The sequence below is a fragment of the Ambystoma mexicanum genome, chromosome 5p (assembly GCF_040938575.1).
Source record: "Ambystoma mexicanum isolate Mex_15411 chromosome 5p, UKY_AmexF1_1, whole genome shotgun sequence".
NCBI lineage: Eukaryota > Metazoa > Chordata > Amphibia > Caudata > Ambystomatidae > Ambystoma > Ambystoma mexicanum.
Window position 1 is genome coordinate 484705289 of NC_090930.1, and position 14859 is coordinate 484720147.

Consider the following 14859-nt stretch of genomic DNA (forward strand, 5'->3'; position numbering starts at 1 on the left):
TAGGGGAAGCCTTGTCACATCTGCAGACAGGGAAGACACCTGGCCCTAACGGTTTTCCAGTAGAGAGATGGAAAAGGCTGGGTGAGACAACAACGAGCCACATGCACTGCATGTTCCTCCGCAGCAGGGAACTGGGCAGCCTTCCCCTGGACCTTCGGAGAACATTTATTGTGGTGACTCCCAATGCGGGGAAACCCCCAGAACGCTCTGCCTTGTATAGGCCTATTTAATTAATAAATGGGGAAGCAAAAATATTAGCCAGAGTCTTAGCCAAAAGAATGCTCAGAGTAATCGAATCTCTAATCCACCCAGATCAGTGCAGATTTATGCCGGGCAAATCTACACAAATGAACCTCCGCAAGGTCCGATCAAGCAGCCGGAAGCCCGGACCTGTTGGCCCTCCTTGCGGTCGACTTCGAGAAGGCCATTGACTCGGTGGGGTGGGATGCACTATGGGAAATCATGAGACGTATGAGACGTACGGGATTTGGACAGAGCTTTATGTCATGGGTTAAACTCCTCTACGCCCTCCCCGAAGCATCTGTACGTGTTAACGGGAAATTACCTAGTGTGTTCCCGCTGGGCCTGGGGACCAGACAGGGCTGCCCATTCTTGCCTCTGTTTTTCCTTCTTGCGATTGAACCCCTTGCGATTAGGCTCAAAGCCGATACGCAATGGACTTGGTTTGTCTGGCCAAAAGGAGGTGAGCGACGCATCTCATTTTTCGCAGATGATCTCCTTGTATATCTTAGTAAAAAAGTGATCTCATGCCGATAGTGTCCAATACCCTCGAGGATTACCAACACTTTGGGCGTTTCCGCGTAAACAAGCAAAAAACAAACAAACAATCTACTTCCCTGTTCAAGGGGGGAATTAAGCGATTTTAGAACCCTGTCCATACCTCATTTCGGTACTGGGCTTCACCTACCTGGGCATACGGGTCAGTGCGACGCTGGATGAATTCCTCAAGCTAAACTTGCAACCGGTAGTGCAAAAGTTCGAGAACGACATTTCACACTGGCATTCTCTCCCCCTATCACTACTTCGGGAGGGCAGCACTGTTTAAGATGTTGACGCTACAAAGACTCCTGTATGTCCTCCAAAATGCCCCACTCCCTATCCCTGCTGAAAAATTCACAGACATTGATAAGACTCTACGCACATTACTCTGGGCAGGTAAGCAACCTTGCATTGTGCTTAAAACGCTTCAATGCTCGGTGTGGGAGGGCGGTACATGACTGCCGAAGATCTGAATGTACTATTGGGCCGCACAGGCAGGGGTGGTAAATGAGTGGCTATATGCGGACCCAAAGCTTACAAATACCTGGGTTGAAACAAGAGATATTGGCTCTCCTTTCCCCCTCCCTATATTATATGACGATAACAAGTGCCTAAGAGGGGTTCCAAGAAGGTCACTCCATATCTGCCGCGTCTGGAAGGAGATACCTAGGCACATAGGTTGGGAGGGCAGATCAACTCTGATCCAACCCCTGTGGCATAACACACATATCCCCGAAATTCAGAGGATGGGAGTTTTTGGAACCTGGGAGAGGAAAGGGATATCCACACTGGCAGATATCATTCATGAGGGGAGACTGATAGATTTTGAAACCCTTACAACGAAGCATGGACGGCTACCTATGGACTGGTTTAGATATACACAGTTTACACATGCTATCAACGCCCAATTCCCGTGCCTTACCGACATGGCTGCCTGCTTCCCCCCTAGAGACAAATGTCCTCCCGGACCGCATTCCCTCTAAGGTTATCTCCACCCTCTACCAAGCAATCAACTCCTTTGCCACTAAGGAACTCACTGACCTCAGAGGGAAATGGGAACAGGACTTGGGTGCATTAGAGGCTGAAGAATGGGTGGAGGCACTGATGTTTCCCCGGGAAATAGGCATTGATGCCAAGCTTAGACTAACACAGCTTCGAATACTGCACAGGTCATATTGCTCCAGAACAATGATGGCCAGATGAGGGAGGCTGTGGACAGTGAATGTGTCCGATGTGGAAGTGCAGAGGGCACCTTTTCCACATGATCTGGGAATTTGCGGTGCTACAGGAATTTTGGACAACCCGTTTCTCTAGTCTCTCCAGAATAATGGGTTCATTGATTTCAAGGAACTCCGAATTGATTCTATTGGGTATGTCGAGAGAAACCTATTTCACCAAATACGAAAAGAATTCCTGGGAGTGGCACTAGGGCCGGGAAAGACTAACTGCTGCCACCTGGGGCTCTGCAGACAAGATAAGCATAGACTGATGGTCCAATGAAATGAGTAGGTGTGCCTCCCTGGAACGCCAAATCTACACTGCAAGGGGGTGTCCCCGGAAGTTTCCGAAAATCTGAGGGAACTGGGAAGAATACACATTGAATCCAGAATACTGTTAGTGCCCCGACATAACCAGGCTATCACCCTGTGTGTCTGAGAACATCAGTGCTCCAATCATGACATTCATTGTCAAATGTTTATTTAGTTTTCTGCAACCCCGCTGACTGTGTTCCTAATGCGTACTCATATTGGTTTTCTTGTTTGAATAAACCTAATAAAAAGAATAAAAAAGAAAAGAAAGTAATCCCCGCCTACGATTAACTGTCCCTCGCACCAACATCCCAGCTATTGCAGAAGGCCGATAATTTACATATCCTGCAAATCAAAGGGGGGGGGGGGGGTCTGGGAGTCTCTCTACCAGCATGAACACAGCCCATTGACCTGTTCTTGGGTGGATGCGGAGCATCCGCAGGGAGTAATAGACTGCCTGAACCTTAGCCCCCACCTGTGCTTCACACCACAAATTCTCCTGCCACACACAGCCCAGGTTCTTAATTCTTGTGGCATATTGTAACTCCTCACCAATGATACATGGGGTGAGGAATTCCTTAGTGATCAGGATCCGCTGCCTAGGTCCAAAAAGAATGAGCTCTGTTTTAGCTGCATTGAACTGCAGCTGGTTATTTGCCATTCATTTGTTAATGTTTTCTAGGCTTTCATTAACCTTAGCAAAAGCATCATCCATATTGTCGATCTTGACATAAAAGTGTGCGTCATCGGCATATGAATGGTAATTTAGCCCGTGACTCTTCACAATATTTAAAACCAGTCATATATACAGTTTAAATAACAATGGATACAAAGAGGATCCTTGCGGAACTCTGCAGCTCAATGTAATGGGTTCAGACTTTTAGCCCCTAAATTTCACCCGCTGATGTCTATTTGCCAAGAATGACCCAAACCATTTGACGACCTGTTCAGAAATCTTGCCAGTCCCTCTCAGGCGATTCAGCATGACACCATGGTCAACCGTATCGAAGGCCGCAGATCGGTCCAACATCAAAAAGAGTGTCAGCCCACCCCCATCTGTGTCCTCCAATACCTTGTCATACACAGACAACATTGCTGTCTCAGTCCCATGCTTTGGACGGAATCCTGATTGGAATCAGTCCAACAACGCCTCCTTCTCCACAAAAGTTTGGAGTTGGGATGTAACCACTTTCTCCAAAACTTTAGCTGGCCATGGTAGGTCAGCAACCAGCCGGTAGTTCTTTAAAATGTCCGGATCCAGATTGGGTTTCTTCAGTAGTGACGATGGTATTCTTTAGATCACCAGGGACCAGCCTCTGTGCCAGTGATTTGTTCACAAAGGTGGTCATAAAGGTAGCAATATTTTGGGCCAACTGCCTAGCAGCACAGGCGGGCATAACAAACACAGGGTTGTTAGTTGGCTTGAGGTTCGACATGAGGGACTGAATTCAATCCTCTGTCACAGGTTGAAACTCAAACCTCCGACCAGTCTCGTGACCTTGAGAGATGCCAGGACTTCTATGCGGCTTTGCAAACAGTTGGTATGACAATGCATTACTTACCGTAAAAGCATTTCTGATGGTTGAATCTTCTTAGATTCACATGCTGTGCATAGTCCGACATCCAGTGGTCACTGAGGAGTATTGCATTTTGTTTTCGTAGTCGAAAAGGGGACGTCGACAAGGCGTTTCTGTAACACTATCCCTATAGTGACGTGCATTGTACCTACAATCCCTCACGCGTCGAAGTCCCTCTGTTTGTATTTTTTCTGCCCCGAGGGAGCCCATTAGACGTGAGTGAGTACAGAAAAGAGATAGATAAAGGATGTCTATGTTCCTTCCATCCGAGAGGGGAGGAAGGGTGGGCGCATGTGAATCTAAGCAGATATAACCATCAGAAATGCTTTTACGGTAAGTAATGCATTGTCTTCTGATGTTTGTTAATGTGCTTAGAATCAAATTCTGTGCATAGACTAGCGAGCAGTACCCAGAGTTGGAGGTGGGTTGTGAGAAGGAACAGTAGAGAAAAGATGTCTTAATACTGCTTGTCCCACCTGGGAGTCAGATCTAGAGTGGGCATCTAGACAGTAGTGTTTTGTAAAGGTGTGTACAGAACTCCAGGTTGCCGCTTTGCAAATGGACTCAAGAGGGACATTTGCAATGAATGCTATGGGAGCCCCAGTGCCACGAGTAGAATGTGCTCTCAGCTTGAAGGGTAGTTCTCTCTTAGCAAGAGTGTAACAGAGTGATGCATTGGACAATCCATCTAGATATAGTGGATTTTGAAACTGCATCTCCTTCTCTTCCTGCTGCCACTGAGACAAAGAACTGATTAGTCTTTCTCAGAGGTCTAGTTCTTTCCATATAAAACATGACGGCCCTGCGCACATCTAGTGTATGCAGGCTCCTTTCTCCTAAATTTGAAGGGTTTTGAAAGAACGTTGGTAGTTCTATAGACTGGTTGACATGAAATTTTGAAATAAATGTTGGTGCAAACCTAGGATGCGTGCGAAGAACCACCTTATCTTTGTGAACTGTTACAAAGCGGTCTAGTAAAGAGAGCGCCTGTAGTTCGCTCACTCTCCTAATGGAGGTGATAGCTATTAAGACAGCAGTCTTAAGAGTGAGGTCCTTAAGGGATGCCTTGTGCATGGGTTCAAAGGGTGAGCCCATAAGCCTGGCAAGTAACAAGTTTAGGTCCCATCCGGGAGCTGGGTTGGCTATAGGAGGGTGTATCCTCTTTACTCCCTCCATGAAGGCTTTAATAACTGGGACTTTCCACCATGACACTGAGTTGAGAAGTGGTGTATGCGGAAAGTGCAGCTAGATGAACTTCAATAGAATTAAAAACCAATCCTGAGTCTAAGAAGTGAGTCAGGTAGAGAACAATATGTGTGGAAGAGCAGTCAACGGGGTTGATGCTCTTATTTCCACACCAGATGACAAATCTCTTCAATTTGCTAGAATAGCGTGTAACGAGTGTTAGGTTTCCTAGCCTCCCTAAGAATCTCCATGCATCTCTGAGAGAGTTGTAAATGTCCAAATTTTATGACCTCAGTAGCCAGGCTGCTAAATTCAGGGTCTGTGGGCATGGGTGTAGTGTTCTGCCCTTGTCCTGTGACAGCATGTTTTACAGGCAGGGACGTTTGCACTGGAGGAGATAGAGACATCTCCATCAACTGAGTGAACCATGGCTGCCGGGCCCACATAGGGGCCACTAGTATCATGGGGACTGGTTCCTGGTGCATCTTGTGCACTATCTTGTTGAGAAGGGGAGTTGGGGGGAAAAGCGTAAACAAATTTCCCTGACCATGTTATCCAGAGACCGTTCCCTGTGGACTGGTTCTGGAGGTACCTGGAGGCGTAATCTTGGCATTGGGAGTTCTCCAGAGTTGCGAGCAAATCTATTTCTGGGAATCCCCATTGTGTGAAAACGTTGAAGACGATGTCTTCTTGTAACCGCCTTTCGTTTTCTGCGGGCAGAGGGAAGTCTCTGCTGAGTTCCTCTGCTAGCAGATCGAGTTCCCCTGGTACATGTTGTGACAACAGGAACATGTTGTGTTTGAGAGCCCACTTCCAGATGTTCTGGGGCAGCTTGGACAGTCCTGGAGAGTGAGTGCCCCCTGGCTTGTTCAGGTAGTACATGGCTGTGGTGCTGTCTGTGAGGACCATCACTGTCTTCCCTTGCAGGTGTGCCTGGAAAGCCTTCAATGCTTTGAAGACTGCTAGCAGTTCCAGCAAGTTTATGTGTTTGGACGCTACACTCTGAGTCCAAACTCTGTGTGCAGTCTGATGGGATAGGTGAGCCCCCCCCATCCTGTGAGGGATGCGCCTGTGGTTAGAGTGGCCTCCACTGCGGGGGTGGCGAATGGTTTCCCTATTACAAGGTTTTCCCTCGACCACCAAAGTAGCGAGAGAACCAAGGCCCGCGAGACCACCACTAGATCGTCCCTTTGTCCGCTGGCCTGAGTGGGTTGAGCCACTCTTGCATTGGGCGCATGCGCAGACGCGCGTGAGGTGCCAAATATATACATGACGCCATCATTCCTAGCAAACGCATTGCTTTGCGTACCGTCACCTCTCGACCGGCCACATATTGAGGGATCTGAAACAGCATATTTTGGACCCTCTCGTTGGAGGGGCAGACGAGGCCGTCCTTTGTTCGAATTAGAGCCCCTAGGAATTGTTTGATCTGGCTGGGGTCTAGGCTGGACTTCTTCTTGTTGATGGAGAAGCCCAGTTGAAACAAAAGGTCTACAGTCTTTTGGGTATTTGAGAAGCATGTCTCGTAAGAATCCCCTGTTATGAGCCAATCGTCGAGGTAAGGGTATACTGGGATGGACAACTTGCGCAGGTGGGCCGCTGCCAGTACTTTTGTGAATACCCTCGGCGCTGACACTATGCCGAAGGGTAGCACTATGAACTGTTAGTGTTTACCCTCTATCATGAACCTGAGGTATTTTCTGTGTGCTGGCAACATTAAAATATGAAAGTATGCATCTTTCATGTCCAGTGTTGTCATGCAATCTCCCTGTGAAAGTAGGGGGATTACTTCCTGTAGGGTCACCATGCGAAATATTTGATGTTTGACAAATTTGTTCGCTGGGCGCAGATCTAATACAGGGCGCATGGTTAAGTCCTTTTTGGGTACAAGGAAGTACACTGAATAAATACCTTCAGTTACCTGTGATAGAGGCACAACCTCTATTGCTCCTTTTAGTAGCAGCAGTTCCACTTATTGAAGAAGAAGGGCGAGGTGCTCTGGTGATAAGCGTCGTCCCCTTGGGGGTCTGTACTTGGGGGACCGACTGAATTCTATGCAGTAACCGCGGGCTATGGTTGACAATACCCAGTGGTCTGATGTTATTCCCTCCCATGCTGGTAGGAAAGATGTTAACCAGCCCCTGAACGGCGATGCATGGGAGGGGTCCCAAAACTTTGGGTCATTTGGTGTTGGTAGCCGGGGATCCTCTGGGAGTGGGGCCCCGACCTCTACCCTTGCCACGGCGCTGTCCTCTCTGCGTGTACTGGCCACTGGTTCCTTGAGTAGAGGACCAGTTGCCTGCAGTGTACTGCTGTTGTTGGCCTCGAAAAAAGTGTTTGTTGCCGAATCCTCGCTTATTGTGAGGCCTTGAGATTAGGTCTAAAGTCTTGAGGGTGCCGAAATACTTCTTCGCAGTCTGCAGTGCGTCGTCCACTGCTTTCACAAAGAGGTTAGAATCCTCTATTGGTTTATTAATGAGTGACGCCTGGGTTTCTGGCTTGAACCCGGAATTGCAGAGCCAGACATGACGCTTCAGAAGTATTCCCTGGACTAAAGAACGGCCAGCCGTTTCTGCAGCATCAAGAGTGTTTTTAATGATGCTTTGGTTAACCAGAGTTCCTTCTGTTACTGTGGTCAAAAAGCAAGTTCATAAAGGCTCAGGGACTTCCTTGAGGTCCTGCCGTAATTTGCCCCATTGGGCATCAGCATAACTTGCCAGTAGGGGAGTATTATTGGCAATTCTGGTTGAAAAAGCTGCCTAGGCTGTAATTCTTTTACCCAGGGCGTAGAGTTTCTTTCCATCTTTGTCTGGGGGTGCTTCGCTGGTCGACAGCGGAACCCCTGCTCTTTTCCTTGTGGTAGTTACCACCAAGGAGTCTGGAATTGTGTGACCCCTAATATATAATGGGTCTGAATGAGAGGGAGTAAACAGTTTTTCAATTCTGGGATTGACCCCTCTGACCAGTGCCGGTGTAGACAGCGATGGAGTGATTCGTCTCTTAACTGAGGCGAGGAGGGGAATGGTTTGGCTAGTGGGAGGTTTTTCTTTAATGATTCTTTCTACAAAATCAGTATCGGGAGTAATTTCACCAGTTTCAATCTCAAAATGCGCTGTTGCCTTCCGTAGTAGCGCGTTGAAGGTGGGTTGATCATCTATTGGTGAAGGATTCCTGACCGATGTGGTCTGAGGAAGGGAAGGTTTATGATCTCAGGGTCTGTAGACTCTGTTGGTGACTGCCAAGGCTGTGAGCCACCTCCATCTGGTTCTTCCTCGAAGCCCCCCCCCCACCTATGTCAAGATTTCCCTCAAAACCTTCTTCGAGGTTCTGTTGGTCTTCATTATCCAAGAATTCTTCGTCCTCGAAGGAATTGAGGGTCTTCTTCAATGAGGTCATAGATATTAGATTCCCCTTGAAGGGGGTTAAATAGCCTACGGTATTTAGCCCCGAGGTCCTCATGCAGTACCTTTCTTGGCCTCTTGGGAGTTTTTTGTTCAGGAGTGGACATAAATCTATCCAGTTTCTCCATACACGATTGGAATCTCTCAAGAGTCCAATGTGGAAACCCAGAACGGTCTGGAGGCGAAAAAGGAGGGTGTTCTACCTGTAGCCATTTTGGTCTGTCCCATAACATCGAGGATAAAGTCCCTTCGCCTTCTGAGAAACCTTCTCGTAGGCTAGGGCCTTCCTTTGTCGGTGGAAGCGGTCCCTACCTCCCTTCTGGCATTTTTGGCATTTCCCTGGCCTTGTGAGCGCTTTTCGGCGTATCACTCGCCGTCTGTTTCTGGCCGTCCGTGGAAACTATACGTGCCAAGCTCTCGACGGTTCGTCTGGCGCCGTGCTGGGCGGTACCGAGTCTCTTTCGGCGACGATAGCACTCTTACGAGGCGCGTCGCCTGGTATCTTGGTGGTAGCGCCCTTGTCTGCCGGTAGCCCAGTCGCTAGTCGTGGCTGCGGTGGCGGGGAGGGCTTTTGACCCTTACGGTCGGTAGAGTACACCAGTAGTTCCGGCGTCTCTGTTGGCACTATGGCTTTCTTCGTCTTCAACGAAGAAGTGCTGTGGGTTGTGTGTTTATGTTTATGCCTTCTGTGTTCGTCAGTGTCGCCGGGGTGTTCATCCCCATAAATCGGGCGTGAGCCAAACTTGTCTGGCCGGGAACAGACGCCGAGGAGCGGGTACGCTCCCTAGAGAGGTCTACGACTTCCGAAACGGAGGTCGGGTTATCACTATCCTCGTCACACTCAGTGACGGCGGGTGCGGAATCAGCTCTAGACATAGCGTAGGCTGCCCCCCTCTTGACCCTGCGGTCCTTTAAAGTTTTCGGGCAAAGTAGTGTACAGGCCGCACATCCTTCCTCGTTGTGGTCGAGGGGTAAGCAACGGTTACACCGCTTGTGCTCGTCTTTCCAAGTAAATTTGCCCTTTCAGCGTGGGCAAAATCTAAACGGAGTCCTCTCCATAGCTGAGGATATAGATACGAGTGATACCGACTCCGAAGGAAAGGGGGGGGGGAAATGGAGAAAGGCATTCTCAGGAATAGAAGAAATGTCCCACAACCCCACTCTCCCTACTGTCTTAGGCCGGCGAGGCCAGGCCACGTGTTCGGCAGTGCCGAAGGATCACCTCCGATTAAGTCACTGCCGTCGAAGTTCTTACTCGGCGGTGAGACAGCTTCGCAGCTTCGAAGTCGAAGGAGGGATCTAATGTAATGTATTTAATAATAGATAACGACCAAAGGGTCGAGTAAATGTTTTTGCAATTTCTCTCGAGGAGCTCCGTGTTAAGGCGACCAATATCTGGGCGGAAAAAAACAATCCGAGGGACCTCTACGCGTGAGGGATTGTGGGTACAATGCACATCACTATAGGGATAGTGTTTCAGACACGCCTGCAATACTCCGCAGTGACCACTGGATGTCGAACTATGCACAGCATGTGATTCTAAGCAGATTAGCAAACATCAGACAGTTTTCTACCAAGTTTCAACCTATAATGTCTCTCTGGTGTCCCTACTTGGTCACCCCCAAGTTCATACTGAGGGTCCCATATCCCAGTCCCAATGTCCAGGGCTGTCGTTATTTCGCCCGACAGTGCTTTGGTATCCCAACTCTTTCCCTGGGCTCACCAGTTCCCTTCTTGTGCTTTCTGTGCGTTCCCAACTCCAAGTCAGATGTTTCGCTGGCTCCCGCATCTCTCTCTGCCCCGGACGGCATCTCCAATAGGCGTTCGGGCTTTGGTCGGTTTTCCAGCAGCCAGGAAGCACGACTTGCTTCATCGCGCTTTGTTCCGGTTTCCACCGAGCCTCCTTGAGTGCTTCACTCCCCGGGCTGCCCTCTCGCTCCATGTAGCTGCTTGGACTTCTGCATCGCTGCCGGTACTTCGCTAGGCTCTGAGCTGGCAAACTCCATGCTTTTCTTCCTAGTATGGTTTTAAACCATGTCTAGACAACTCAATTTCCCCAGCGACTAGACCGCTTGACAATGGTTCTCATTAGGAGTAATCATCCTTGCTTCTTGCTTCTTCCTCGTCTCAGTTGTTATACTGTTCCTTATGGAATATTGGGAAATACTTGAAGCAGACTTGGCAAGTGGTTGAGGGAGAATGGTACAATATGTCATCAAGGCATGAGTAAGCGAGGGAACATCCCTAAAAGGGAATGCATGGAATGTGACTTTCTCTGATGTAGTGTCATCCCCCTGAGGGTAGCCTTCCCCCATGTGGTCCTCCCTCATATAACCGTGCCCAGGGTCAGGATCAGGTAGCGGCTGCCTTCCCCCAGCAGCAGAGGCTACTTCTGGGAAAGGAGTGCTGGCATCATCAGATTCATAGCTAAAAAATATAGGGCACCTGGCGGAGTCCTGATCTACGAAGGTGGGTAAACGTATAATACAAAAATAATCAGGATGGAGGGATCCAACAAGAAACAAAGTGATTCTGTGTACGTGTATTAATTTTGCATTAACACAAAGTTTTGGATGACTTGACAATTTACTTTACAATCCTTTCAATAAGCACGAAAGTTTAGGAAGTACAAACGGACAAGGCTGGTTGTGGATAGTGGTAACACGGATGAGTGTCGACCTCTGGGGTTATTGAGGTCAAAACTTCATTAGAATGCACATTTCCCAAAATGGATGAGGTAGGAAAACCCTACTATGCAGGGAAATATGCGCCTGAGACTTAAACTGGTCCAAGGCATGGTTTACACATGGTGCACACAACAATATTTACATATAACATACACGAGCGGGGATGGTACAGTTGTGTCAAGGGGATCGACACAGGGTGTGTTTCGGCCAAAAAAGGGGCTTGATTGAAGCCTGTCTTTGTGCTGGCCTTCGTCAGGAGGGGCACCTGTGGCGGTGCTGTCCGTTGAATCTGTGGGTTAAACAGAGCTGTGAGGATCTCGGAAACTGATTGACTAAGTACAAGAAGTATTCAATACTGGCAAAGTGGTGCCATGGTGATACATCGCGTGGTGTATCTGGAGAACAGCTTACCTACTACTGTGGTAGCAGAAGGTTGCTGTTTGGTAATCCTCAAAAGATGCAGGATTGCCGGTGCGACAAAGGCACTGGGTGGGTCGGCTGTCGTTTCCTAAGGGCCGACGTCTCTCAGGGTCCCGCAAGACTGAAATAGGCCAGGAGTGGTCCCATGTCTGAGAGGAGAACAGAAAAATGGAAATCATGGTGCTAAATCCCCAAAGTCGTCTCAAACAGTGGCTGTCTGCACTCTACACAGGTCGTGATGGTGGGTGCCCGTGGAGTGAGGGTCCTAGGCACTGCAGTGTCACACCGGGTGACTAGTATAACTGTAAGCCGTGACAGAGGAGCGTAGGTGCGCTGCTGGTGCATCCTCATAGCTGCTAGGATCGTGATTCGGGGGGCGGGTTAGCGGATTTATGTGCAGCCTAGTGCTGGGAGGCCCCACGGGGATGCATGGTGGCACATAGGTAAAGCTGTGTCCATCCGTGAACATTTTAAGCCATAGGGTCAAAAAAATGTCCTAGAAAAAGTTGCCGCAGGTCAAAGTCAATGAAGCATGACCGCGGCCATTGAGAGTTCACGCTGCATGTCAGAGAGCAGTGCAGGGCGTGCGGGTGCCGTCGTGGGCTGAGTGACGGTGCCTAAAATTAATCGAGGCAAAATGGAGGGAACGTGGTGCCTTTGTAGTGGGTTGGGAATGCTTCCCAGTCCGTGTGGTGAGGAAATCGTTCAATAACACAATGTGCTCCCTATTTTAACTTACCGCAGTGTATTCGTTAGTGCTGTGTCCTCGGGGGGCCTCTGCTCGCAGTGGTTTCTGTGCGGCATAGCGTAGTGGCTGTGTCTAAAGAACATTTCCAGAGGCTTGGAATCAGCCAATGGGGATGCGCGGTGACAACGAGGCTGATCACAGGAGCCAATCGCGTCTGGGTAGGCGTGATGCCCAACCGAGTGACAGACGGTGGGCGGCAGAAGGGTAGCGGTGCCGCACTGTGTTATGGGAAAGGTAGTCCCATAGCAGCGGATCCATAAAGGTGTGTCTATATGCCAAAAGCTGGTGCGCAAGGGCTGTGGGAGGTGAAACAGTGGAGGAGTCCATGTGTACCCGCATGGAAGTGCAGCATGCAGGAGGGCCCTGAATGCGCAACAAGTGCTTGATTGAGGTGCCCCTCTCGTGTTATTTGAAATAAAGCGACATATGGTTCACCTCAAGATTCAAAATAGACGCGTAAGGTCTCTAGAGCTCGAGGCCAGTCTAAAAGTAAAGGTGTGGCATCATGCTGCTTTTGACATCAAAAAGAAATGACATAATATTTGTCTGATATTGCAATAACACAGTCCCTCTCAGAGGGTCAGGGCCCCAACAAAATGTAGAACGTGACAACAGCATCGTTGAACAGGTAAAAGCATGCTATGGTCAAAGTACAAAAGCAAGACGTGTTAAATGGTGTCAAGAGTGTGGTCTCATGTCCAGGGCACCTCATGTTGATAGGTGTCTGGGTGATAACATGCTGAGGTCACACCGTTGTTCAAAAAAAGAGCATCACATGGCGACGAGATGGTCGTCTTGCAGTAGTGCCAGTTGTAAGGTGGCTTAAGTAGAAACACCAAGCTGGGGGCAAAAGCGTCTCAAATATGTTTCCATTCGACGGTTATGTTTAAACCGTTACGCACAGAGTCCAATTTATGCACCCATTTTTGTTCAAGTCTTGTCAGGGCCAGATTGATGTCGCCTCCACGTCGTTGTGGCTGGGGCTGCTGAACCACAGTCCAGGAGAGTTGTTTGTGGGTGTGTTTTTTCTTGACGAAATGTTCAACCAGCGGCTTGTCTTCTACTTGGTTCTTAATGCAAGATCTATGCTCGTTGATCCTTTGTTTTACGGGTCTGATAGTTTTGCCAATGTACACCAGGTTGCATGGACACTTGATGGCGTAGATAACAAATCTGCTTTCGCAGTTTGTGTGACTGTTCATTTTCCAAAGTTATTGTGGGTGAAGGTTTTGCTGTTGGTGGTGAAGCGACAGGCGACACATTGTCCGCAGCTAAAATGTCCTACAACTGGTGGGAGATTCCACAGGGTTGATGCTGGTTTGGTGGGTTCCAGAAACGTGTGAACCAGACAGTCTCTTAAGTTTTTTTTTTTTTTAATGCAAACAAGTGCTTAATCAAGTGCCATTGGCTTACACCACTGCACCTATCCCAATTCCCCTCTCTTGTCACATTCCCTGCTAATTGCTACGGCACGGCAGCGTCTTCTGCCTTGACTTTTCCCGGACACTTCGCTTCTATCTTCACTGCACCAGAACGGCAGATTTGTTGTGGGGGGTCCCGTCTCATCACCACTTTACTAGCTTCTATTGATCCACAGGTCAGTGGGTACAAAGAGCCCCCACAACAGTCTCCCTCACCGGACTCCCATCATTCCAAACACTCCCTTTAGAATCTGGGATCACCCGGTTCCACATTCCACCCAGACTCACAAAACAGTTATACTGCCATTAGTCACTCACACGTACAATTCTTAAACTGCATGCTAGGAAATGCTACAAATCAGCATGCATTGATGTTACCTTTGTTTAAAATGACAAACATTACATATTAAAACACAAAACAAATATGGTTTAAAAAACGTCTAAACTTACCCCAATTAACTTTTATATTTAGTGCATGAATTTTTCCTTTCACACTTGGTTTACTCGGCGGTCCAGGCTTTTCTGCAGTGGTTGAATACTCAACGATTTCACTAGGATTACTTCTTCCTTCACTGTTGTTGGCAAATACCTTAATTTAATAAAAGAAAATAATTTGGTGTAAATAGGCATATTAAAAGCTACAAAGGCAATTTTGGCCAAAATAGATGTATAAATGTGGAAAGAGGGCACAGCAAATACATCCTCTGGCAGCTCAGAGGTGGACTCGGAATCAGACAAAGAAGGAGCGGAACTACAAAATGACAAGATAATAGTCAAAAAAGTGCTGGCTTTCTTAATCAGATAAGAAGATACAAGAAAAGAACCAGATTGGGAAACCAGAAAAAAGTCCGCTTTCAATTACCAAATGCACAGACCAAGAATACTCTTACCCAAGGAGAAGAGGAAGGAGGGTGGTAGACACAGGCAACCCAGATGCGCTGGAGGATTTTCGACGTGGAAGCGCTCAAGGGATTTACCCGGGACATTTTGTGAAAAACGATGGAATATGATTGTTTTGCGTTATTGCCCTATTTGTTTGTTTTGAAAAAGGCTCTTGAGTAGCCGAAACACGTGTAAACCAAGAAATAGAGGGCTTTGTGACTCCGGAAGG

General features: G+C 48.2%; 1 protein-coding gene across 2 annotated transcripts in view; it reads right to left on the bottom strand.

Annotated features, from left to right (window-relative positions):
* Nucleotides 1-14859, bottom strand: part of LOC138481032 (fibronectin type-III domain-containing protein 3a-like) — a 2755868-nt gene that overhangs the window by 1227447 nt on the left and 1513562 nt on the right. For both annotated transcript variants that reach the window (XM_069612893.1, XM_069612892.1), the window contains one exon: nt 14199-14337. In XM_069612893.1, coding sequence (XP_069468994.1) covers nt 14199-14337 — 139 coding nt within the window. The remainder of the gene's footprint in view (nt 1-14198; nt 14338-14859) is intronic.